Genomic DNA, 24,021 nt, shown 5'->3' on the forward strand with positions numbered 1-24,021 from the left:
TGACTAGACATTGACTTTTTTTTTTTTTTAAACAATTGTCACTTAGACATATTGCTGGTAAACTTCAATAATTACAAAGAAACTGCAAGCAACACTTAAGTTAAACATTATATTTTGAAGTAGAAAGACTGGAATAGTATTTTATTGTAATAATCTAAAGCTCTTTATTTTATTTACAACTTTGAAAAATAATCTTGTATAATGTTTTTGACAAACCCCATTGCACAGCCTTGCTGTCTCTTACTATTAGAATTTGACAGGACAGGCATGGATTATTATATCACAAAGTTGAATAATTAAAATTAAATAGGCAGTTAAGTTCTGCTAGTCAGAAATGAGAAGCTGGTGATTTCTTTTGGCAAATGGACCAAGAGAATACAGCAGATCTGAATAACCGATGCAGTATCATAACATGACTTCTTGGTAAGGTTATCAGTAGGGATGCACCGATAGGATTTTTTGGGGCCGATACCGATTTTAACAATGACTTATTGGCCGATACTGATATTTGTCACTTCCTCTCGTATTTGAAATTTTGGCATCAAAATAGATAGTATTTTGATCATGTTTTAAATCAGCAAAGTTCAAAAACACCTGCATTAAATTATACTAGCAGTTTTATTGCTGCATCAAATAATTTCTAATGAACATGGATTGGATCCATTTAACATTCAGCAGGCCTACATAAATACAACAGAACAAAGATACATATTAAATAAACAGTGCATTTTAGGTAGGTTTAACAGTTTTCAGGTACAGAAATAAAGTAAACAAATGTAAAGGAACACTTCACTGTAAAAAATAAATGCATATTAATCCTTTATTGTAACAGACTTTATTATGATTAATCTTCTAATTTGTTTTTGTATACATTTTAATAAATGTTGTAAGTTTAAATATGTATGAGATCTCCTTTACTAAGGCGGGACTTTTTTTTTTTTTAAACAATTGTCACTTAGACATATTGCTGGTAAACTTCAATAATTACAAAGAAACTGCAAGCAACACTTAAGTTAAACATTATATTTTGAAGTAGAAAGACTGGAATAGTATTTTATTGTAATAATCTAAAGCTCTTTATTTTATTTACAACTTTGAAAAATAATCTTGTATAATGTTTTTGACAAACCCCATTGCACAGCCTTGCTGTCTCTTACTATTAGAATTTGACAGGACAGGCATGGATTATTATATCACAAAGTTGAATAATTAAAATTAAATAGGCAGTTAAGTTCTGCTAGTCAGAAATGAGAAGCTGGTGATTTCTTTTGGCAAATGGACCAAGAGAATACAGCAGATCTGAATAACCGATGCAGTATCATAACATGACTTCTTGGTAAGGTTATCAGTAGGGATGCACCGATAGGATTTTTTGGGGCCGATACCGATTTTAACAATGACTTATTGGCCGATACTGATATTTGTCACTTCCTCTCGTATTTGAAATTTTGGCATCAAAATAGATAGTATTTTGATCATGTTTTAAATCAGCAAAGTTCAAAAACACCTGCATTAAATTATACTAGCAGTTTTATTGCTGCATCATCAAATAATGAACATGGATTGGATCCATTTAAAATTTAACAGGCCTACATAAATACAACAGAACAAAGATACATATTAAATAAACAGTGCTTTTTGGGTAGGTTTAACAGTTTTCAGGTACAGAAATAAAGTAAACAAATGTAAAATAACACTTCACTGTATAAATTAAATACATATTAATCCTTTCTTTATTGTAACAGACTTTATTATGATTAATCTTCTAATTTGTTTTTGTATACATTTTAATATTTAAGTTTAAATATGTATGAGATCTCCATTACCAAGACGGGACTCTTGACGGGGTTTTCTAGTCTACGGAGCAGCTATATGGGTAATGAAAGCACGCAGTTCTTCGGATTTAAAGTTTGTCAGTTTATTAAGCACCCCCCGAAAAGGAACTGAGAGAGAGAGCTTAATTTGCACTTCTCGTGCTGTGTTAGCTCTTATGGTGATTTATTTTATTTTTTTGGAGTGAAAAAGGACGCAATAAACTTAATAAAACATCAGTAAAGTGTTGGTCATCATTCAGATGAGGTCCGCTACACTTATGAAAGTTACAAAAGTTATTTAGTCAAGAATAGTGTGCGATCTTTTGTCTTTTGTTATTTGATTAGCATTAAAGTGCACACAGCAGCGCTAGGATTATGCAACAGACATTATACAGCTCAGTGCCTTCACGCAGTTAATCGGCCGATAAATATCGGCGGCTGATACATCGGTGCATCCCTAGTTATCAGCTTACTTTATCAGCCATCATGTCATCATGATGAGACTAGGCCTGGGCGATAAAACGGTATCTATTTATCGACCGTACACCTTCGATAACGATAGAAAAAAATGCTCGATATAGGCACGTGCTATGAGTAACGCAGACAGCACACACGAACACATGTTGAAATGAGTGCTGGGCTTGCCTGTGATGAGGAGATTGTGAATAAAGAATGAATATTAGTTGAATTTAGAATAAACATTTGCATTTGAATGTTAGGTGTGCATCAGGGCGGGTCATCGGTGGCGCGCGAGATGCGGTGATTATGATGTAAGTGACATTGTTGCATTTTAATGTTTTGTTAGTCTAGCCCAAGAGATGCGCCGCTGCTGTGTTATTCGTTCAAAATATTAGAGATGCGGAGAAGATCTTGATTAGGTTAAAACCGAAACCAAGCCGTTCACACAGAACGCATATTCAGCGCATTTTTATTAGACGGGACAAATATGACCGCTGCACTCGCGTCACACAAGAGATGTAGCCATGCAAAGTTAAAACAGTTTAAACTTTTAGAAGTTTTTCCCTTTTCACTGCATCTCATATGTTTTTAAATGCAATCTGTGTGAATGGTGCTTCGGCTCTTTGGATTAAGCAATGCATACATGATGCTGTTTTGTTCATAATTGTTTATGCAATTTACGAAATTATATTTGATTTTTATGAGTTAATTTAGACATAATGCACGTTTTTTTTTTTTTTATAGTTACTTCCTTGCATTGACAATTTAAATATGCTGCATTATTTTGCTCATTGCGCCCTCCTGTGGCCTCGGGAGACAAGACAAAAGTTTCCTTAAGACCTATGTAATCTGCATATAAAACATTAGAAATGAGATATTTGTTTAATTTTTATTTTGTTTGATTGTTAAAACAAAAAATATTTGTTGTTTGTCTCAATAAATTGGGTTAATTTAAAAATGCAGTGGTTAAATTTAAAAATGTTTTCTGTTGCTCTTTGTTTGAAAGGTTATAAAAAATGTAAATAATTATCGATACCGAACGATATGAAACATTATATCGTTGATACATTTTTGTTTTTTAGCTATATCACCCAGCCCTAGATGAAACACATCAGCTTCAAAGGAAGTTTCTTGTATTTTCTCCTCTCATTGCGTTTTGAAACCATACAATGCAACCTAATCTTTAAAATAATCTCTAAATTTCAGTTAAAGGGATCATTCTGAAAATTCTGTCATTAATTACTCACCCTCATGTTGTTCCAAACCCGTAAGACCTTCGTTCATCTTCGGGACGCAAATTAAGAGATTTTTGATTAAATCCGAGAGCTTTCTGACTAGTGGTCGACCGATATATCGGCCTTGGCATTTGGCATTTTTCAAATATTGGCATCGGCCGATAAGCTTTTCTGTTTGGCCGATGCGTTCGTGGCGGGACTTTTATTTTGACGGCGCTGAGAACGGCAGCGCCTGAACACACACAGTGCTCACATTCTCCCTCTTGTTCGCTGTCGTCGTTAACAGTTCTGTCCACGGACAGAAGTCCGTCTAATAATCAGATAGAACTGTTAAACAAAGGAATTAAAATGTATACAAAAGTATTATAACGATTGCTTTTATGTTGTTAGTAATAGAAAGGCAAACATTATAATACTTTCTCGTTTGCCGTCAGCATTCAGCAAATACGCATTTATATAATTTAAACAAATCTTTGAATGACTAATTAACATCTAATTTCAAAAACCTTGCAAACTTAATCGAATCCAGTTGTGAGATCTTATGAAGTGTGCATTTGTATCCTACACGATCGCGTGTGAATTGAATGCTGACAGGAGGAGAGTTCAGCTTCACTGGAGAAGCACGATCGACTTTAAACTCGTGATTTCAAATTATGCTGCGCTTCATGCTTTTGCCCACTGTCATATTCATGTCATTTTCACTGTGTGCTGTATGTAAAATGAGTGTTACTGTGGCTTTATTTGAAAAAATGTGATTCACAATGTACACAAACTTCCCAGAATACTGAGTGCCCTGTTGGTTACAGTGTTTACTTCCTTTTTAATTATATTTTTTTATTAAATATTTGTTTATTTGTGAAAAATACTTTGTCATTTAAAGTATAAGCATGTTTATTTTACACATTTATTTGTTTAATCCATTTTCAAATGATTTCAAATTTCTTAAATATTAAATAAAATAAATAAAATTATATCGGCCAGCGGCCACCCTGCTTTCCAAGATATCTGCATCAGCTGTCAAAAAACCAATATCGGTCGACCACTATTTCTGACCCTGCATAGACAGCAATGTAACAACCACATTCCAGGCCCAGAAAGTAAGGACATTGTTAAAATAGTCCATGTGACATCCAGGGTTCGTACGGTCATGAAAAACCTGGAAAAGTCATGGAATTTTAAAAGGGCAATTTCCAGGTCTGGAAAAGTTTTGGAAAAATTAATAAAAAAAACAGCCAGAAACTCACCGCACCTTCAAAATCATCCAAACGAGGTGCATAGACCAGAAAGATTTCCAAAAGGTAAATGCCATGAACAAAGTCCACACACTCCACCAGAAATCATATGCAAAATGTTTACTGAAAGAAACAAGGCAAACGTTTCGGTCACATGTTGACCATTTTCAATGCCACACTGACACTTAATTTACAGTATATTTAATTTCTGTGTATTTCTGTACCTGAATACTACTTGTTAGCCCTAACCGGTTTCCTAATTGAAATTCAGGTCCCGAGTTTAGTTGATGATATTGGTTAAAGACAGGGCTGTCCTTAGAGGTGACCGGGCCCCGTGGCGAATGGACCGAGGGGGACCCCCTTTTTTATTCTTATTTTACATGTATACTTGTGAACTAATGGAACCTTAGGTCATGATTATTGTCTCAAGTTATGGAAAAGTCATGGAAACATGGAAACTTGCTGGTAAAAATCGTGTTCACTAGAGTACCATGATGCATGGGTGTGGTGCTGCTGACGCAGGAGCTGGCGTTCTGACGTAGAACACGCATGCGCTGTGCCTTGTTTGCAATCAGAGGAATGCACAACCATGTGTTGTGGTACACTCATGAATGCGCGTCAAAAACTGACATGGAACAGAAGAAATTGTTGAATAAAGTCGTTATTTTTGTTTTCTTTGCACACTAAGTATTTTTGTAGCCTCATAAAATGAAAGTTTAACCACCGATGTCACATGGGCTATTTTAACAATGTCCTTACTAGCTTTCTGGGCCTTGAACGTGGTAGTTCCGTTGCTGTCTATGCAGGGTCAGAAAGCTCTCGGATTTCATCAGAAATATCTTAATCCGTGTTCTGAAGATGAACGAAGGTCTTAAGGGTTTGGAACAACATGAGGGTGAGTAATTAATGACAGGATTTTCATTTTTCATCCCTTTTAAGTTAAAAAGCTCCCCTTTGTAAAGGGGCCTTCCAGCTACCATGAAAACAGTCAATAATGTAGACATATATTAGTGAGCAGTCCATATATGGAGCTTACATAAGATGTAATGTACCGGCACGCACAGACACAAGCAGGCTAAAAACCACAATGAAGTGTGTGTGTGTGTGTGTGTGTGTGTGTGTGTGTGTGTGTGTGTGTGTGAGCATCCCCTGTGCACAAGGGTTTTCCTCTCTTTCTGGCCAAATGATTTCCGCTTTGCTTCAGAAAATACTTTGATAGGGAGGATGCGAGCAGTTAGGACGCCGTCTGTCTGAAGATGCTGTTTTTTTTTCCCGCTAGGGCACTAGGCTGTCTTAACCGATTTCCCTCCTTTGTCTTGCGTGGCTTTGACGGTTGACAATGCCTGCTCATTGTTTGTCATTCCTGCTTTGACCTTGGAGCTCCTAGATGGGGAATATGTATTTGTTGCATGGAGAGCTCATTGGTTATTCAAATTATAAAGGGAAAAATGTATGTAAATAGATTCTGCATCACTTTGTGCATTTTTTTTTTAATCGGTGGGTGGGTATTCACTTGTTTTCAGTGTAATCCAGAAGCCATTTTTTAAAGTGCTTTTAGATGTACTTAACTGCTTCACCTAATGCATTTTAGTATAGAAAAGGAAAAAAAGACAAACTTCTGTTTACTTATATTTTATTTAGGGCTGTGCGATGTGGACAAAAAAAAACCTATCGCGATTTCTTTGATGAATTTTGCGATTTCGATTTTAATCACAATTTTGATGCAGTCATTAATGCATTCAGTGTGAATTTGAAACCTATTTCCAAAAGAAAACCAATTAGTGCTTTATCAAAAAGCTGTAACATGTCTCTAGAACAGACATAAGGCAAAATAATCACTAAGTAAAGGTGTAACAAAATGTCTCTAGAATAGACATATGGCAGGAAAAGAATAAAAAATCCCGTGTCCAGGGATTATTTTTTTGCCATGCATTGGTCATAGAGCTCTTTGTGGCGTTGCCTAAGATGTTGGAACTAGATTTGTTGCGCCAAGTTCACACAAACTCCGTCTGCAGTGCGTATACAGTAAGAGTATGCGGTGCAGAAGCCGCACGGACTCATTTTGCTTTCGCACAGGATGCGTTTGCAGTCAGCTCCTGATCTGCGGCTGTTTACCACAAACACAACATTTATCCATTATTTTGATTTCAAATCCAAACGTTGTTTCTGAAAATGCTTTTTCAGCATTGTGATTCTCTTTTATCACAGTACAGTAATACAATCTTTCATAGACATATTCACGTTTAAACTCAATAAATATAACTTTGTTTAACTACCACCACGAGTGTCATCTATTATTGCCTTGTTTATCTAAAAGTGCACTTTTCCTTGTTTTAAATCTAGCCAAAAAGCCATGTGTTGACTGTGAAACAGTAGACTTTAATTATATGCAATTATGGTGTAATTACTATATTTCCGTATCAATCCATGTTAATTTTTACCGCGAATAATGCGCTGCCGCTTTAATTCAGCACGTGCAGCACAGCAGAAATAGATTCCGTGTGGAAACGATCGCAGCATGACTGCTGCAGACGCACCGCTCCTGGAGCGCACACGGTACCAAAATTTCAGTATTCGGTACCAATACCAGTGAAAATCCACGGTTCTCGGTACCAATTTCGGTACCAAAGCAAAACACAAAAACATGCTAATTAAAAATTGACCACTTTCATTTAATTCAAAATGTGTACATATTTAATTTTAAAGGGCTTTTGAAAACCTAGAGCTATTCAGCCAAGAATAACAACTAAGCTAGCTAATAATAAAAAAAGCCCAGAACTTCTGACTGATATGACACAAATAATGTTAATGATTTGTACATTCTCTAACACACATTTTAGATTCACAATTCATTTAAAAGCCTCTGGTGTGTAAAAATTGTAAATATCATCATGTCCTCCTGTTTTTTTTTTTACCCTAATAAAAGTTATATGAGCATTAAATAGTTAATAAAGAAACTGCATTCTATTATGCTAACGATTAACTACTCCAATAACAGCGTTCATTTCAAGCCGACATTCAGATTAAAATATTGAATAATATGCAGTGTTTCCCCCAGAACGTGTACTCTATTTGTGGCAGCGTATATATGCAAATTCATTTTCTGCCAGCAGGAGGCGCTTGTAGAGCGCGAGAGATCAGGTTTCCCCGGTAACGCTGTACACAAAGCAGCGCTCAGCTCACAAACGCTGCTCAGGCATTACAGGCAAGATGAAATGAAAATGACATCCATAATTTTCTGAAGACAGTCGGTTCCTTCAGAAATACAGTGATATAAAAACACCCGCACCGGGTTTCGACTTTGACACGTGCAGTGCTCATGTTTATTCAACGAAGTCAAAGCCTTTTGGAAAATCTATTTGTGGCTGTGAGTTTTGATATTGTGGCGGTTTATAAACACAAATATTAAAAATTTAAATGAAACTTACCTGCTTGAACTCTTTCATTTGATCTGGGTGTCTTTAAAGTGTTTTGTTAGTTTGGTGTGTTTCCTCGTTTTGATGTCGCCACGTCTCAGTGCTTTTATGAAGAGAGCGCATCTGCGCACCTTTCAGATAGCGCATCAAGAACCGGGTTGACCGGGTACTCGGTACCACCGGTACTTAAAAAAAACCTGGTACCGTAACATTTTCATTTTTTTAGTACCGACTTGGTACTGAAGTACCGGGTCTTTTGAGAACACTAGTGTGAACCTGGCGTTACGTTTGTATGCCCGCCTGGTCTGTTCTGTTCTCGTGCTCCATTTAGGCGCGCTGCATTCTGATTGGTTCGGATAGCATACAGGAGGTCGTGTGTGCGGAAAATCGTGCTATAAAGCGATTTAGAAATCGCGCAAGCTCAAATTGCGATTTTATGACGATTTCGAATAATCGCACAGCCCTAATTTTATTGCAATATTGTAATCAATCTAGCATGATATAAAAGGAACAATCTGACTACTTTTTATAACTTTATATTACCTCAAGTCCTCATATGTAAATAAAGAAAAGAGAAATGCAGTATCAACCAGATGACATTATAGTTTTATGCATGCCAGAAAAATGTCAGTTTTAACTTTGAGAAAATTGAAGTTTCTACGCAGTGAAAGCATTATATTTCGTAAAGAGTTGTTAACTGTAGCAATGGTTTGTGACGAGTGGTGTTCAGGCAGTTGCTTGGCCAAATAAATCACTGTTAATGGCTTATGATAGAAATGGAAAGGAGTTATTTTGTTTCTGTTGATGATGATACATGCAGATGAACTAACACTACAATGAAGCTCTAACGGATCTCAGGTCTTCTCGGGTCCTAAAATCTGTACACGACCCGAATCACTTCTTGCCCGGACCCGACGTGCATAAATTATTTTTTTAAATAAGAAAAACCCGACCCGATGAAATTAGACCCGAGTCCGACCCGACTGTATTTATTTTCGAACCCGACTGGACCCGAACGTAAACAGCATTGACTGTGCACAGCCTGCAGCCCCGGAGTCAGTCAGGAAAATCCCGGTGTCCTGCTGACTGATTTGGCCGCTTCTCCATTACTTTCATTTGTTTAACATTTATTTAATTTTATTACTTTATATTATTGCCTGCCTGATGGATACAAGTTATTTCTGAGTTCGGATTTCAGTTGTGACCAGTGGATTTGAAAAATAAACGTGATAGTTTGATGATAAATTAAATCAATACCTTTTCATGGCTAATCTAAAGCATAACTAATGATCATAGCATAATTCATGGCTTCGCTAGTGTTGTCTGCAACCTCATCTCCGGCGAAAGGCTTCTGCACACAAAAAAGAAAAGCCCTGCATGAATACGCAGCGTAATGGCGCGAGTGGATTTTCCTGATCGATCTCAATCTATAAGATGGATTTCTGTTGGCGAGGTTACAAACGTATGCTCCTTTTCTATGTGCGTTCCTCACTTAACGCGAACGTGCAAGTACACATCCGGGATAGTTTAAAAGAATTCAGGTCTTATCGGGTCCATTTGAAAAAAAGCACATTTATTTTAAATTACCAGAGACCCTCTCGGGTCGGACCTCGGGTTTTCGGATCCAAGTGGACCCATGAAGACCTCCGGCTGCTCACAATGCATTAGGAATTTTTTATATTGTTGCAATGTTACTGTCCAGTGCAACTTTAATTCTCAAATGCTTCTGGGCGAATTAAAAAGAAGAACACCATTGACTCACTCCACATGGTCTCCTGTTTTTCAGACATTGACGTGTTTGTGCTGTTATTGCAAATGTTGGCTAAATCAAGTTCCTTGATGTTTCCGTATCTGATTTCAAGCTTGTTTGAGGCTTAACCTATTTTGTCAGCTGACCTGATAAACAGATAAAAGATGTGGGGTTTTGTTGAGTTAGCTTCTGAGGATATCTGAGGTTTATACCTTTCTGCTTAAAGCCACTTCAAGAGAGATTTTCTGTGAAATCCTACAATTAAGAAAAGACAAGTTTATCAGGGTTTTTAATCCATTTGCCTTATGTGTCAGCTTTTGTTAACGATGAACAGTTTTCTACATCGGTAAACCGTGAATGAACACCTGAAGATAGCGGCTTTTGTTAAATAGAGTGCATTACATCGTTGCTCTTTGTTGCCAGTAGCTTTGCTTGTTTTCAGAGCTCTCCATTCTTGCAATGAACTGAAACATTTGTTAAATGTGTGGGAGTCTGTCTTGGCAGTGATAGAATAGGCAGAGGTCCCAAGGTAATAGACATGCTTCTTTAGAAATCATGATGAGATAGACTCATTTTAGCAAAAAGCTTTTTCGTGATGACCTGTTTGTCAGGAAAGAGGTTATTTTCTGGCCAAGAGCTATTTATTGTCCAGATCTTGACCTTGCTTGTTTGTAAGACCAGTTACTTTATGGCTTGTTTGTGTGTAAAACGTCCTTGTAGTGCACCGAAAAGATTATGTTGGGAAATTTGAAAACTGTCTTACACGACAGCATTTATCACTGTTGGCTGGCTTCCAAGGATTGTAACCGTGTCTGTCACAGTTAGGGATATGCCGGTATCAAATTTTCATGTTGCGATTAATTGCTAATGCTTTTATCACGGTATTGAACTTTAGTTTTAAAAAAGTGCTGTCATAATACAGTATAACAGGTTTAATAACATTTTTCTTATAACAAAAATAACTGAACATTTAAATGCAATAAAGCAATACAGAAAAATGTATAAAGCTAAAAGTTTTACACAGATTAAAGTGCAAAAGAAATCTTTCACGCAGCATACAGCGGTGTTGTGCATTTTGACCAGTTGATGGGAAAAGTATTCTTAAAATGCATTCAAAATTCTGAATAACTTGTAATATATAATTATTCACGGTATTTAGAAGAGCCCACGATAACAATATCGTGCATATTCATTACCGTGATATATCGCATTACCGAATACCGGCACAAGTCTAGTCACAGTGTGTCCACACTCCTTTCACCAGCCAGTCACATTGAAACGATCTTTCTGGCCTCTGACGTTGCAAGTTCTGATGCCATGAAAATGAGAAATTTCAAATAAGTTGACCTTGCTGCTGCCTTCAAGCACTAGCGCAGGAGGTCTCTCGTCACAAACACTGAGCAAAACTAACACCACACTGTCCTTCCTTATCTTTTCAGGGTGAGCTCGGAGCGCAGGAAGGAGAAGTCCAGGGATGCGGCGCGATCTCGCAGGGGAAAGGAGTCCGAGGTGTTCTACGAGTTAGCACACCAGCTCCCCCTGCCACACAATGTCACCTCCCACCTGGACAAAGCCTCCATCATGAGGCTGGCCATCAGCTACCTGCGCATGAGGAAGCTACTGAGCTCTGGTCAGTATGCTCACTTGAATATTTTCATCTACATACGCAAAATAGTTACACCGCATGCAAAAGGGAATCAAAACATTGCCACCAGTAGATATTGTAAACAAATATTGTAAACGCTGAGCTGATGAACAGGAAAAAACGTGCAATCTGCACTGTCACTGGGGCAGGATCCTCAAATAGTAGGGTTAGGTATCGTGTGAATTTTATCAATTCCGATTCTGCTTATCGATTCCGATTCTTATCGATTCCCAGTTTCGATTCCGATGTAGTTTAAAAAAAAAAAATAATAATTCAGACATATTTATTCTGTCTCTCTTCTTGCAAAACATTTAGTTGCAACTGAATACCATGAACAAAAATCAGCAGGCTACATAAAAACTGGACTTGATTAAGAGCTGTTTGTGTGCATTTTTTTTTTTTTAATTAATAAATAACATGTAATTTATGAATGAATGATTCAATGACTCACTTAAGATTTACTTGTTTCATTAATGGATGAATCAGTGTTTTTGAATTAATCTCTTGAATGAATGATTCAAAGACATACATTTTTAACAGCTCCTTTTCGCCACTTACTGGCATAACGACATAATCGATAAATCTTTATTTGAAACTTCAAATTGCTTTCAAAAGGTGATGTGCTCTATTTTAGTCGATACCGTACTGTACACAGTGTTTATAATCCAAACTATAAACTTTTATCCCTGTACTTCTGTGATTTATTTGAGTGATTGTAACAGAAATAATTCTACTGTGGTTGAAAAGACTCTTTGTGAAGCCGTTTCATACATATACATGACAGCTGCTCTCTTCAGGTCAGCGGCAGCACGAACGCAGATTTTAATGTTCAAATCACACAGGGACGAACAGAAAGTTGATCGCACACAAAGGTTTAACAGCTGAATCGTTGTCATTTAGGAAAGATCACGTTGGCATTTGAATCGTGTTCGTGATCTTTAACTATGTTTAATTAAAGGTGCTTTGTCATGTTGGTGATGACACTTCTCTTGCAACATGTTAGCTTATCACAAATATTATACTTAACAGTTACTTGCTGATCGCAAGTGTAGCTAACCACTGGAGCGCTTAGAATAGTGAGGAAGGTCCTGGCAGATCGCAGAGTCGGGGTCCTCACAGATGGAAAAAAAGAAAAGATGCGCGCACAGGAATCGATAGGCGGTATCAAAATGTTCATTTTACAAAAAGTATCCAATTCTGGAATTGGAATCGGTTTTCAATACCCAACCCTATCAAAGAGTGCATATTAGTACTAATATGTACCTTTTAGATACTAGTATGTTCTAGGGCTGCATGATTAACTGAAATTGCAATATGGCTTAGTATGATTATCAAATTGCAAAAGCTGTGATTTAATTAAATAAATGTTCATTTACACTCAAGCAGCTCATAATCCAGTGTTTTCAGTGTCTTGAAACAGCCCTGTTTGCAGTAAGTGCTGCTCCACACAAACTCATCTCTGCATCTGCTCTGACTTTGGGATGTTTATAACATGCATTTGAGAACACATTTTCCCGAACTTGCAATGAGAAGCACTTATAAACCCACTGTTGTCAACAAAAGTAAATCTTTCTTTCCCTGCATTTATAACAAGTACTAATATGGACCTTATCTTCGTTTCAAGGGTGCATAATAATACTAGTATTTATTTTTTAGGTACTAAAATGTACCCTTTGAGAGTACTGGCCTAGTGACAAACTGTTGTAACTGTCAAGATACTATATTTTCTGACAGTGTGAAGGAAGCTTAATGTGCTGCTGTGACCATACGCTTATTAGATTGCTAAATGATGTTTGGCTTTGCAGATGATGAAGAGAAGGAGAATGAACTGGAGTGTCAGCTGAACAGCTTTTATCTGAAGGCCCTGGAGGGTTTCCTTATGGTCCTGTCTGAAGATGGAGACATGGTTTATCTCTCTGAGAATGTCAGCAAGAGCATGGGCCTCACACAGGTAGCTAAATGTTTTTGTTCTTTGCTGTTTAGCTTTAAGGCTTAAGTTGTAGCTAACTTTCTCTGCCATCTTTTCTTTCAGTTTGATCTGACTGGTCACAGCATCTTTGAATTTTCACACCCATGTGACCACGAGGAGCTGAGAGAGATGCTGGTCCATAAGACAGGCAAGTCACACATGCTACACTGCAACATTTTCCTGCAGAAATATACACCAGCCATAAATAGTAAATGCATTAACTGCATACATTTTTTGTCCATGTTTAGGATCCAACAAGACCAAGGAACAAAATACAGAGCGCAGCTTCTTCCTGCGTATGAAGTGCACACTCACTAGCAGAGGGCGGACTGTCAATACCAAGTCTGCTACGTGGAAGGTGAGATGCTGTCTGAATGCTAACAAAGTTTTCTCAGACTATCACTAATCTGTTGGTATATAATTTCCCCCTATCATTACTTTTTCCTGATATATTTTTGTTTTAAAAGGATAAGATTGTCTTATCCTGATTTGCTGATTTTAAATGGTTCATTCATTTTGGTGACATTGAAAGCATACAGGAAATGTAACAAGGAAGAAGGAAAGAAAAACTGGCTTGAGTCTTATTGTGCACGGAGCATCCTTATAGTAGTTATTTATGACACATCTGCTATAAAAAAGACTTTGAACAGAAGTTTCCCCCTTCTCTCTTCTGATACAGGTTCTTCACTGTGCTGGTCATGTCCGTGTGCAGGAGCGCGGCGAGGGTTCGGGAGACTCTGGCTTTAAAGAGCCTCCTCTGACCTACCTTGTGCTCATCTGTGAGCCCATTCCTCATCCCTCGAACATCGAGGTGCCTCTGGACAGCAAGACCTTTCTTAGCCGCCACACTCTGGACATGAAGTTCTCGTACTGTGATGAAAGGTTAGCAGGAAGATGTGATGGCCTCATATTCACCTTATTTTGCAAAGTGCAAGAAAGCTATTTCCTGTGATGTGCAAGACTTCCGATTTATTAACCACTATAGGTAAATAACTAAAAGGTTAAAAAACAATGTGCAGTAAATGGTAAAACTATTTGTGCTACAAACCAGTGCGTTTATGATTATCATAATAGATTAAAATAACAAAATATACAAGTTTGCAATATAAAGCAGCATAACAAGACTTTAAATTAAAAAAATTACTGAAAAATTAAAATAAAGCGAATGAAATCGGAAGCCTTGCACATTAAAATTACAAATGGCCATTCCTGCTCTTATGTAAAAAAAATAGCATGGATACATCAAACAGAAAAAAAAAATATTTCCCCCGGATTATGTAGACAGATTGCTGCAGAGCTCCTTTTCTTTCTTTTTGTTTTGTTGAAGTGTAAATGGTTTGGCCTGCCCCACTTTATTTCCCCATTTCTTTGTTTAATGTATTTGGGTTTGCCTTGATGGTATCTATGCCTAGCAATGAATACTGTGTGTGCCTACCAGTTGTTGACATCTCTTTGAATAAAAGCAGTTCTGCAGAACAAGTCTAGTAGGCCAAAGCACAAAAGTCTGTGTTCTGTACTTTTACAAATGTTATTAACACCACCTAGTGGCAGAAGTAGTATTATTATTATTTTTATTTTTTTTATTGCTTTGCTGAAGGCGTAACAGGGCCTCAGTTTCGGCATCACTAGAGATGCAGATATGGTTGTTGGAGATTTTTTTATTTTTTTTTACTTTCCTGTTGTACGTGTATGTAGTATCTACCTACTATAATAACTAGTTACTATCCCTGAGCTCACCTATAAACTGCAAAACAAAAAGAAAGCTATATAGTAATAGTTATTAATAATAATATTAAAAAAAACGAATTAAAATGGCAAAAGCAGACAACAGAATTACTAAAACCTTAAACTAAAATTTAATTTAACACTGAAAATATAAAAATAAGTTACAAATATTCAACATTTTAATAAATACAATCATAGTATATGAATAATACTAAATATTTTTAGTGTTCGAAACACTGTTTTTGAGCAAAATTGTTACAGCTGTAGATTAGACATGTTTGTGAATTACACCGTTTCTCTTGCACGTAATACTACATTATACACATATGTGATCTAGACGCAGAGGTGAACTCAATGTAAAGGCCCAGCTGCCATAAATTCTTTGGCCACAAACAGTGAATACACAGGATTCAGCATTCTTGTTCACATTAAGACCAAATGCATGGTGTTGCGAGAACTAAAACATGGGTTACAGAACAAAGAAGATTGAGACCCCTGTATTAGACGTCTCCTATCCAGATCACGTTGAAGTGGCAGTTGTTTCAGCATGTAGCTATAATTGCATACTAAATCCTCTCACTCACTCTTTCCCGAAGGATCACAGAGCTGATGGGATATGAGCCGGATGATCTTCTGAACAGGTCTGTGTACGAATACTATCATGCCCTGGATTCAGATCACCTCACCAAGACACATCACAACTGTGAGTGCCTGGACAGAATGCATACCTGATCATGATAGAGGTTTCACTTTAACGTGCAAAACTGTTACAAAAGATGTCTTAAATGTAATTTATTCCTGTGATAGCAAAGCTGAATTTTCAGCAGCTGTTAATCCAGTCTTCAGTGTCACAGTATTTAATTTAGGATTCTTTGAATAGTAATTTCAGACAAACAGCATTTATTTGAAATAGAAATCTTTAGTAACAATGTAAAAGTCTTAACTGTAACTTTTAATCAATTTAATGCATCCTTGCTGAATAAAAGTATTAAATTGTTCTCCCCCACCCCCCAAAAAAGAAATTCTTACTGGCCCCAAAATTTTGGAGTGTACCTTAATATATATAATGCAATCCCTCGCCAACTTTATAATCTTATAAAGACTGAAAACATATTCAAGGCATTCACTAATCCTCCGAGACTGTTATATGAGAAATATGGATTCATAATCTTAGTTTCTGAAATAAATGATAAATATACACACAATTTCTTGGTGTGCTACCAATAATAATTTAACAGTATTTAATTTCCTCCAGATTCTGACATTCAGCTGCTGAAGGAGGTGCCCCTCTACAATGATGTCATGCTGCCCTCCAGCAGCGAGAAGCTGCCCATCAGTCTGTCTCCTCTGACACCCATTGACTCCACCCCAGTTCTGAACAAACTAGAGACCGGAGCGGAGGTCTTCCCTTTCAGCTCTGCCTCAGACTCCACAAACACACCTTCCACATCTGGACTGGGCTCCTCGGCGGTAAATACTCATTAAACGCTTGCTTTTTTTAGCTGCTATTCGTAGTCAGCTCCTTTTTAATGGTTAATGAGATCTTGTGTGTCTCAAAGACTTAGTTCAAGTGTGTATTTTTTTTTCTCTTAGCCCAACAGCCCCATGGATTACTGTTTCCAAGTAGACTCAGACATCAGTTCTGAATTCAAACTGGACCTGGTTGAGAAACTGTTTGCTATTGATACCGAGGCAAAGACCCCTTTTAGCTCCCAGGTAACCCTTTATCTGAAACATCTCTCTCTCTGGTCATTATTGCGTTGCATGAATTTCACAAGACATATTTCTGTGACTTCTAGGCCATGGAGGATCTCGACCTAGAGATGCTGGCTCCGTACATCCCAATGGATGATGACTTCCAGCTGCGTATCCCCTCTCCGCTGGATCCGCTCCCCTCTGGCCCTCACTCTGTGTCAGCCATGAGCTCCCTGTTCCAGCCCTTACCCTCCCCTGCGTCTCCAGCCTCTTCCTCCAGCAGCGTAGTGAAGCAGGGGCCATCATCACGGGCCCCTTCACCCCTGCACCTGCTACAGGAGGTGTGCAGTGCCCCTGTCTCACCCTTCAGTGGCAGTCGGGATGTTTCCCCTGCTCGGTCCCCCGCCCCACAGAGCAGCAATCAGATCAACAACAGGTAGAGCTCTCACTGGCATGACTTCCTGCTGGCAATCTCAGTCAGATCAATTCTTTAGTAGAGGGATCGGATGGCTGATCTGTATTAAACTGCAAGTAGATTAAAGCCAAGCCAATGAGCCTATCATGAGCCTAGAGCTCGGATTGGGACTTCATTTATATGTCACTACTAGTAAATTATCTGATTTTGTATTTGTTGCTCCAATTTCCCAGAGAGCTGTCTCCAAAGATGTTAGCCATCCAGAATGCCCAACGTAAGAGGAAGTTGGAGGAAGTGACATCACTTTGTGAGGCTGTTGGACTGGTCAGTATGAAAATAGATTAAGTAAAAATGAATAAACTATGATGAAAACACACTTACCGAATAAACTCCTAAATCGAAGAAGAAAAAACTTATGTGAAACATTGTGAAATGATTCTTGAAAATGTTTTCCATGTAACCCCCTCTCCAATTTCCTGCAGGGTGCTTTGCTTCAGAGTGTGGACAGTGCTGTAGAGCCTGGAAAGAGGGCAAAGGTTTTAGAGGTTAAAGGATCGAGTGTGCTCGGAGGAAATAAAACCATTCTCATACTGCCCTCTGGTGAGTAATGAGACCATCAAAACTCTGCCATGTATTTTATGAATTTTTAAATGCGCTCTCCTAATAAAATTATTATTTTTTAATTAAAGCTTCATAGAAGTGAAGCAGCTTTATATTAAAATACTAACAAAATTGGTATCAAAAGCGTATTCAGTTCACAGGGAAATAATTTAGTACTTTTTACTTGATGGTAATACCACTTGACATTTTTTTTTGAGTTCTATCTTAGCATGTATATACAATTGTCAATAAATCCGCTCATCTCTTTTCCCTTCTGATTCTGCAGATGTGGCCAGTCGCCTGTTGTGCAGTTCTTTAGAGGGCAGCAGCGGGCTGCCTCAGCTAACGCGTTACGACTGCGAAGTCAACGCTCCCGTGCAGGACCGCCATCATCTGCTGCAGGGAGAAGAGCTCCTGCGTGCTCTGGACCAAGTCAACTGAGCTTTGCTGTGTTTAGCAATTCCGGACACTGCATCCCCCTCTCTGCCCACTCCCCCCTGGATCCCTGAAATCAGCCTCCACTTTTTCTCTTTTTATTCCAAGCCCTAATATCAAGCCCTCTATAAACCCCAGTGTTTTACAAATGTACTAGATGACCTGCAACTTCCATTGATCCTGCCAGTGATGCGAAGAGGAGCCCAGAGGGAGTCCATCCATCCCAGTGTGTAGAGGGCCTGGAGACAGAGGAGTGTAATATAACTTAACAGTGGCAGCAACCAGATGAGAGTTTAGAGCCTTAATGTTAAATGCACACTGACGCACAGATGCTGATACGTACAATCTCCCACACTCCCTCTGGATTCCCTAGTTTCACCTAAAAAGAAAAACCCCGTTGTGTTTTATCCACTTTCCCAAAGCGTGTGTATTGTAGCTACAGTCGCACAATCTATTTTCTTAAGATAAAATACCAATAGTCCATGCAATATATGAAACCATTTTTATGAATATGTACTTTTAATGAAAGATTGAACAATTTATTTTTTCTCTCTTCAGAGTTTTGTTGTGTAGCGGTTAAGTGAGAGTTCTGTGTGTGTGCACTCATAGGCTCAATGGTTAAACGCTGTTGGATGTTTGTGAGTGTTGCTTTCATTGCGTTGGTATTTGCTTACATCACTTTAAGTTTTCTCTTGAACAGTACAGATGAATTGCAAAAGAGCCATTTAAAGTAATGATAGAGAATGTGCAAAAAAGGGAATTAATAATCATGTTGTGGTGTTCTCATGATGGTTTTTGTCTCAAAGAGGTTCAAACAGATTTATAGTTTAATTATGCAATAGATTTGTATATTTTTAGGGGTCATTTTTTCTGTTTAGTTCTCGACGTGGTAGATGTTTAAGGTAATTCATGCTTGTGAGATGTCATGGCTGGTAACCATTTTTTTTCTGCTTCATGAGCTGTTTTAGATCATACAAAGCTGATATATCATTTATCCCAGTTTTACAGGTATTTATAATGGCATTGGAACATGAATGCTTAGTTAAGTAAGACAATATTTGTTTTCATTATGCTTTCAGATGAATGTCAGCCTGTTGACAACGTCCTGCAAGTATTTTATGACCTTTTATCTTGTTTTTCAATAGGAAAGACATTTTCTTTTATGTTGTTGTAGTCTTCATTTATCTCTCCAGTCTTCTCCTTTATTCTCTTAACACTAAATGTTTTGTTTATTGCATAATCAGTAAAAGACAATTGTGGACCAGAATTTTGTGATGCATGTTTCAATTGACGCGACACCTTTTTATTATTATTATTATTATTATTATTATTATTCAGGAGTAGTGGTCGACCGATATGGGTTTTTTTGACAGCCGATGCCGATATAAAGCCGATATAATTTTTAATTTAATTTAATTTTCATATTTAAGAAATTTTAAATCATTTGAAAATGGAAAAACGTGTAAATAAACATACTTATACTCTAGAAGACAAAGTATTTTTCACAAATAAATACATATTTAATAAAAATATAATTAAAAAGGAAGTAACTGTAACCAACTGGGCACTCGGTATTCTGGGAAGTTTGTGAGCATTGGGACTAATTTTTTTCAAATAAAGCCAAGGTAACACTCATTTTACATACAACACACAGTGAAAATGACATGAATATGACAGTGGGCAAATGCATAAAGCGCAGCATAATTTGAAATCAGTCACGAGTTTAAAGTTTGTCGATCGCGCGACTCTCCTGTCCGTATTCAGTTCGCACGGACCATAGGACCGACCGTCAAAGAACACGCGATCATGCAGGTCACATGCACACTTCACACGATCTCAAATAGATTCGACTAAGTCTGCAAGGTTTGTTAAATTAAATGTTCATTAGTCATTCAAAGATTTGTTTAAATTATATAGATGCGTATTTGCGGAATGCTGACGGCAAACGAGAAAGTATTATAATGTTTGCCTTTAATAATATTAAAGCAATCGTTATAATACTTTTTTGTATACATTTTAATTCCTTTGTTTAACAGTTCTATCTGATTATTAGATAGACTTCTATCCGTATTAGACAGAACTGAATGACAACAGCAAACAAGAGGGAGAATGTGAGCACTGTGTGCTCAGGCGCTGCCGCAGCCGTTTTCGGCGCCGTCAAAATAAAAGTCCCGCCTCGAACACATCGGCCAAACAGAAAAACTTATCGGCCGATGCCGATATTTGAAAAAATGGCAGATATCGGCCGATATATCGGTCGACCACTATTCAGGAGTACGTTGCATTTCAAACATACAGTGACAAAACACTTCTATGATGAACTTTCATTATTTTCATTATGTTTTACAATGCACTGTAAGTCGCTTTGGATAAAAGCGTCTGCTAAATGCATAAATTAAATTAACTTTCAATATCTGAATTATTTTTTGTGGAGATTAAAGTTCAACTGTCTGGACATTATAGAAAGGCTAAAATTCTTGGTGGGAAAGTTATTTGGAACGTAGTTTGGTGTAATTTTAATTAATTTCATTACAAAAATAAGCAGTGAAGCAGCTCTGTTTTAAAATATAAACTTGTTTGTTTTTTTGTGTTTTTTTTTAAAGAACGAAAAAAGTTAATTTATTATAAAATATCATTTTAAATATGCTGGAAGCCATTGTGAGAAACATAGGAAACCCAAACAAGAGCATTTATATTCATGCTTTAAATATCTTGATATGATATTTTCGAGTCATCAATCATTTTTTGGTGTTTAAAATGGTATAACCGTTTTTCAAATATTAATGAAATCAACATGAATTTAGAGATTACATTTCTAAGACTTTGAACTTCATATTTTTGCAACCTGGTTTCTTTTACGGTTCGTTTCAGTGAACCAGTAAAAAAAAAAAACTCACTGAAACACATGAAAGCCTGGGCACCTTTTTCTATTCAATTCAATTCAATTCAATTCAATTTTGCACCAGCCTTAAATCTAAAATAATTGCATTATAACGAAGTCATTAAGCTTCATTCTGCTATTAATGAAACTTAGCCTTTTCCCTGTCACTCAAATCTTATGTACACTCATGCTCTATCAGCACACTCTGTTCGTGTCTGAAACGTATGATTCTGAGTTCAGTGTCCTGTTAGACTCAAAACTGCTGCTCCAATATGCAGACTTGCCAGAGATGCTTACTGTAAAGAAAAGAGCGCAAATACATCACTAGATTTAAGGATAATATTACTCATATTAGTGTCGGACACGTTAATTGTTTTTGAATTAATTGGTTTCAGAATGAATTATATAATGAGAGAAAAGCCTGCTGTGGCCGGTGGGGTAGATGATGGGAGAAAAGAGGCAAAGAGAAAGGAGGAGGAGGTTTGGAGATGGCCCTCTATCCCCTTTTTTTGTAGAAGAGCTGTGGTGGGAACATACCAGAGACTTACTGATGGTAAAATCCCTCTGTTATGAACTTAGATCTTAAGAGTCACTACATGAGTTAATTCTAGATGATACGTTGATTGATGATTCTTCAAATAGAGGGAATTCTCCTTTTTACGATGTGTCTGATTAGCTAATGGGCCTTTATATATATATATATATAATAAAGAATAATTTTCATCACAAGAAGTGTTTTAGAGTGACAGTTTAAAGACCATAAATGAAATTGATTTAAATATTTTTGATCTAAGCAGCATCTGAGGATAGTTTTCTAAAGTGCCAAACATTACATTTTTGATCATTTTAATTTGGATAAAAAATTACGTCGTTTAGGGAATTCCCCCTGAGAAAACTGAGTCTGCAATGTTTTATGTAGTATGATTTTTTGATTCATATTGGTATTCTCTGCATGACATATGTATTTTAGAGATCCCTGATCTTCAGGAAGTGCCAGTCACTAGTGGCTCTGAGGTCTTCTAGGATCAGCTGGAGCAGGACACTCCAGTGAGCTCGTCATCAGATGTTGGCACTGACTCTAGAGTGAGTTTGTCAGCAGATGCCGACTTTTGCTCTGCAGTGAGTCAAATGGTTATCAACAGGGCCACTGCTGGCCAAATGGGTGCCCTAAGTAGGATTGTATTGTTGTGCCCCCCTTCCTGAAATATTATGGAAGTAAAAAAAAAAAAACACCTACTATGGGGGTCAAAATAGAACTTTAATAAAATATAAAAGTAAATAAATAAATAAACTGTATTATTTACAAATTACAATTGTAGCTCTAGACAGTTACCTATGGCTATGACTTTATTAATACAGTTGTCTAATTGATTTTATAGTCTCAAGCATTCAGAAATCACGCAAAAGAAAATTAAGCAGTTTTACTACGATAAAACCATGGTTTATTTTTGTAAGGGTTGTGATGTCCACATGTTTTTTGTTGAAGAAATTATAGAGGCTGTGTTATCTATAGCAAAAAGCTGGCCAAAAATGATTAAATGAATATTTGAATTAAATGTTTGGCCAAAATCATAAACAAGGATTTGATTGTCCTGAATGTGTAGCAGCAGCAATTACCAGGCCTTTGGCTCCCTTTGCAGGCATTTGTAATAACATGTAATGTACATAAATTGTTTATTTTGTATTAGCCTACATTATGTATTTTAACAGTGTTATAACCAGTGTTGTTATAAGCAGTCATTATTGCCTCATTGTTTTCATATAATGCATGGTCTGTTTTTATAACCACAAAAAATATTATCTTAATAATTCTTTGTAAATTATTATTTGAAGTAACAAAACCATGGTTAATTTGCGGTTACCATGGCTGCAAGAACCATGATTTTTTTGTGTTATTCGTGTTAAAACCACCACTAATTTTCGTAAAAGTTTCACAGGATTATGAATGTGCCTGAAAGTGATGCACGGGTTTCATTTTCACCTTTTTTCTTTCTTTCTTTTTCTTTTCTCTGCGCCGGATTGCTGATGTCTTTTCACGGGCATAGATGTCCATCCATCAATTATGATCATTTGCATTCAGCCGCAAACATGAGGTGCGAGCGGTCTCGAGCGCGGATGGGGGAATGGCGCGATAAGTTTTTTTTTTTTTTTGAGCAACTGGGATGGTGTCCCCCAGGAAGTTGGTGTCCTACGCAAACTGCGTACTCTGCGTATAGGGAGCGGCAGTACTAGTTATCAACACTGAACCTGCAGTGAGTCCCACAGTTATCAACATCAACTCTTCAGTGAGTCTGGAAGCAGACAACTATATTGACTCTGCAGTGAACTCCAGAACAGATGAGGGTGTTGAATCTGCAGTGGGTCCCACAGCAAATGAGGACACTGACCCTGCACTGAGTCCCACAGTTGTTATCAACATTGACTCTGCAGTGAGTCTCACAGCAGATAACATACTCGGTTACTAACGTAACCTCGGTTCCCTGAGATACGGGAACGAGTAATGGGTCTTGCTTAAGACGCTAAGGGGAAAACTCCTTTTTCTCCAAATACTGAAGCCTTTTTCAATCACGCAGTGAAACTGCACGGCCATTGGTTCGTGCAGTGTATTAAAAATGAACCAATGGCGGCACAGCCAATTTGGGCGGGGCATCTGGCTATATAAGCTTGCACTTCGCCATAGGATCCTCAGGTTACTTTGACTGAAGCGACGACCGAGTCGTGCAGCTACATAGCACTGCCAGCAACGCAGT

At 37.4% G+C, this 24,021-nt stretch overlaps 1 protein-coding gene across 1 annotated transcript in view; it reads left to right on the plus strand.

Annotated features, from left to right (window-relative positions):
• Window positions 1-19,524, plus strand: part of LOC107701457 (hypoxia-inducible factor 1-alpha-like) — a 27,067-nt gene extending 7,543 nt beyond the window's left edge. Inside the window, exons 2-13 of the mRNA XM_016503459.1 lie at window positions 11,346-11,536; window positions 13,357-13,502; window positions 13,584-13,668; window positions 13,769-13,878; window positions 14,200-14,402; window positions 15,842-15,948; window positions 16,492-16,715; window positions 16,839-16,961; window positions 17,045-17,376; window positions 17,589-17,679; window positions 17,838-17,955; window positions 18,242-19,524. Of these exons, the coding sequence (XP_016358945.1) occupies window positions 11,346-11,536; window positions 13,357-13,502; window positions 13,584-13,668; window positions 13,769-13,878; window positions 14,200-14,402; window positions 15,842-15,948; window positions 16,492-16,715; window positions 16,839-16,961; window positions 17,045-17,376; window positions 17,589-17,679; window positions 17,838-17,955; window positions 18,242-18,396 (1,885 nt within the window). The 3' untranslated portion in view covers window positions 18,397-19,524. The remainder of the gene's footprint in view (window positions 1-11,345; window positions 11,537-13,356; window positions 13,503-13,583; window positions 13,669-13,768; window positions 13,879-14,199; window positions 14,403-15,841; window positions 15,949-16,491; window positions 16,716-16,838; window positions 16,962-17,044; window positions 17,377-17,588; window positions 17,680-17,837; window positions 17,956-18,241) is intronic.
• Window positions 19,525-24,021: the final 4,497 nt, after the last annotated feature.

The sequence above is a fragment of the Sinocyclocheilus anshuiensis genome, unplaced genomic scaffold (assembly GCF_001515605.1).
Source record: "Sinocyclocheilus anshuiensis isolate Anshui unplaced genomic scaffold, SAMN03320099.WGS_v1.1 scaffold1051, whole genome shotgun sequence".
NCBI classification, from domain to species: Eukaryota; Metazoa; Chordata; class Actinopteri; order Cypriniformes; family Cyprinidae; genus Sinocyclocheilus; species Sinocyclocheilus anshuiensis.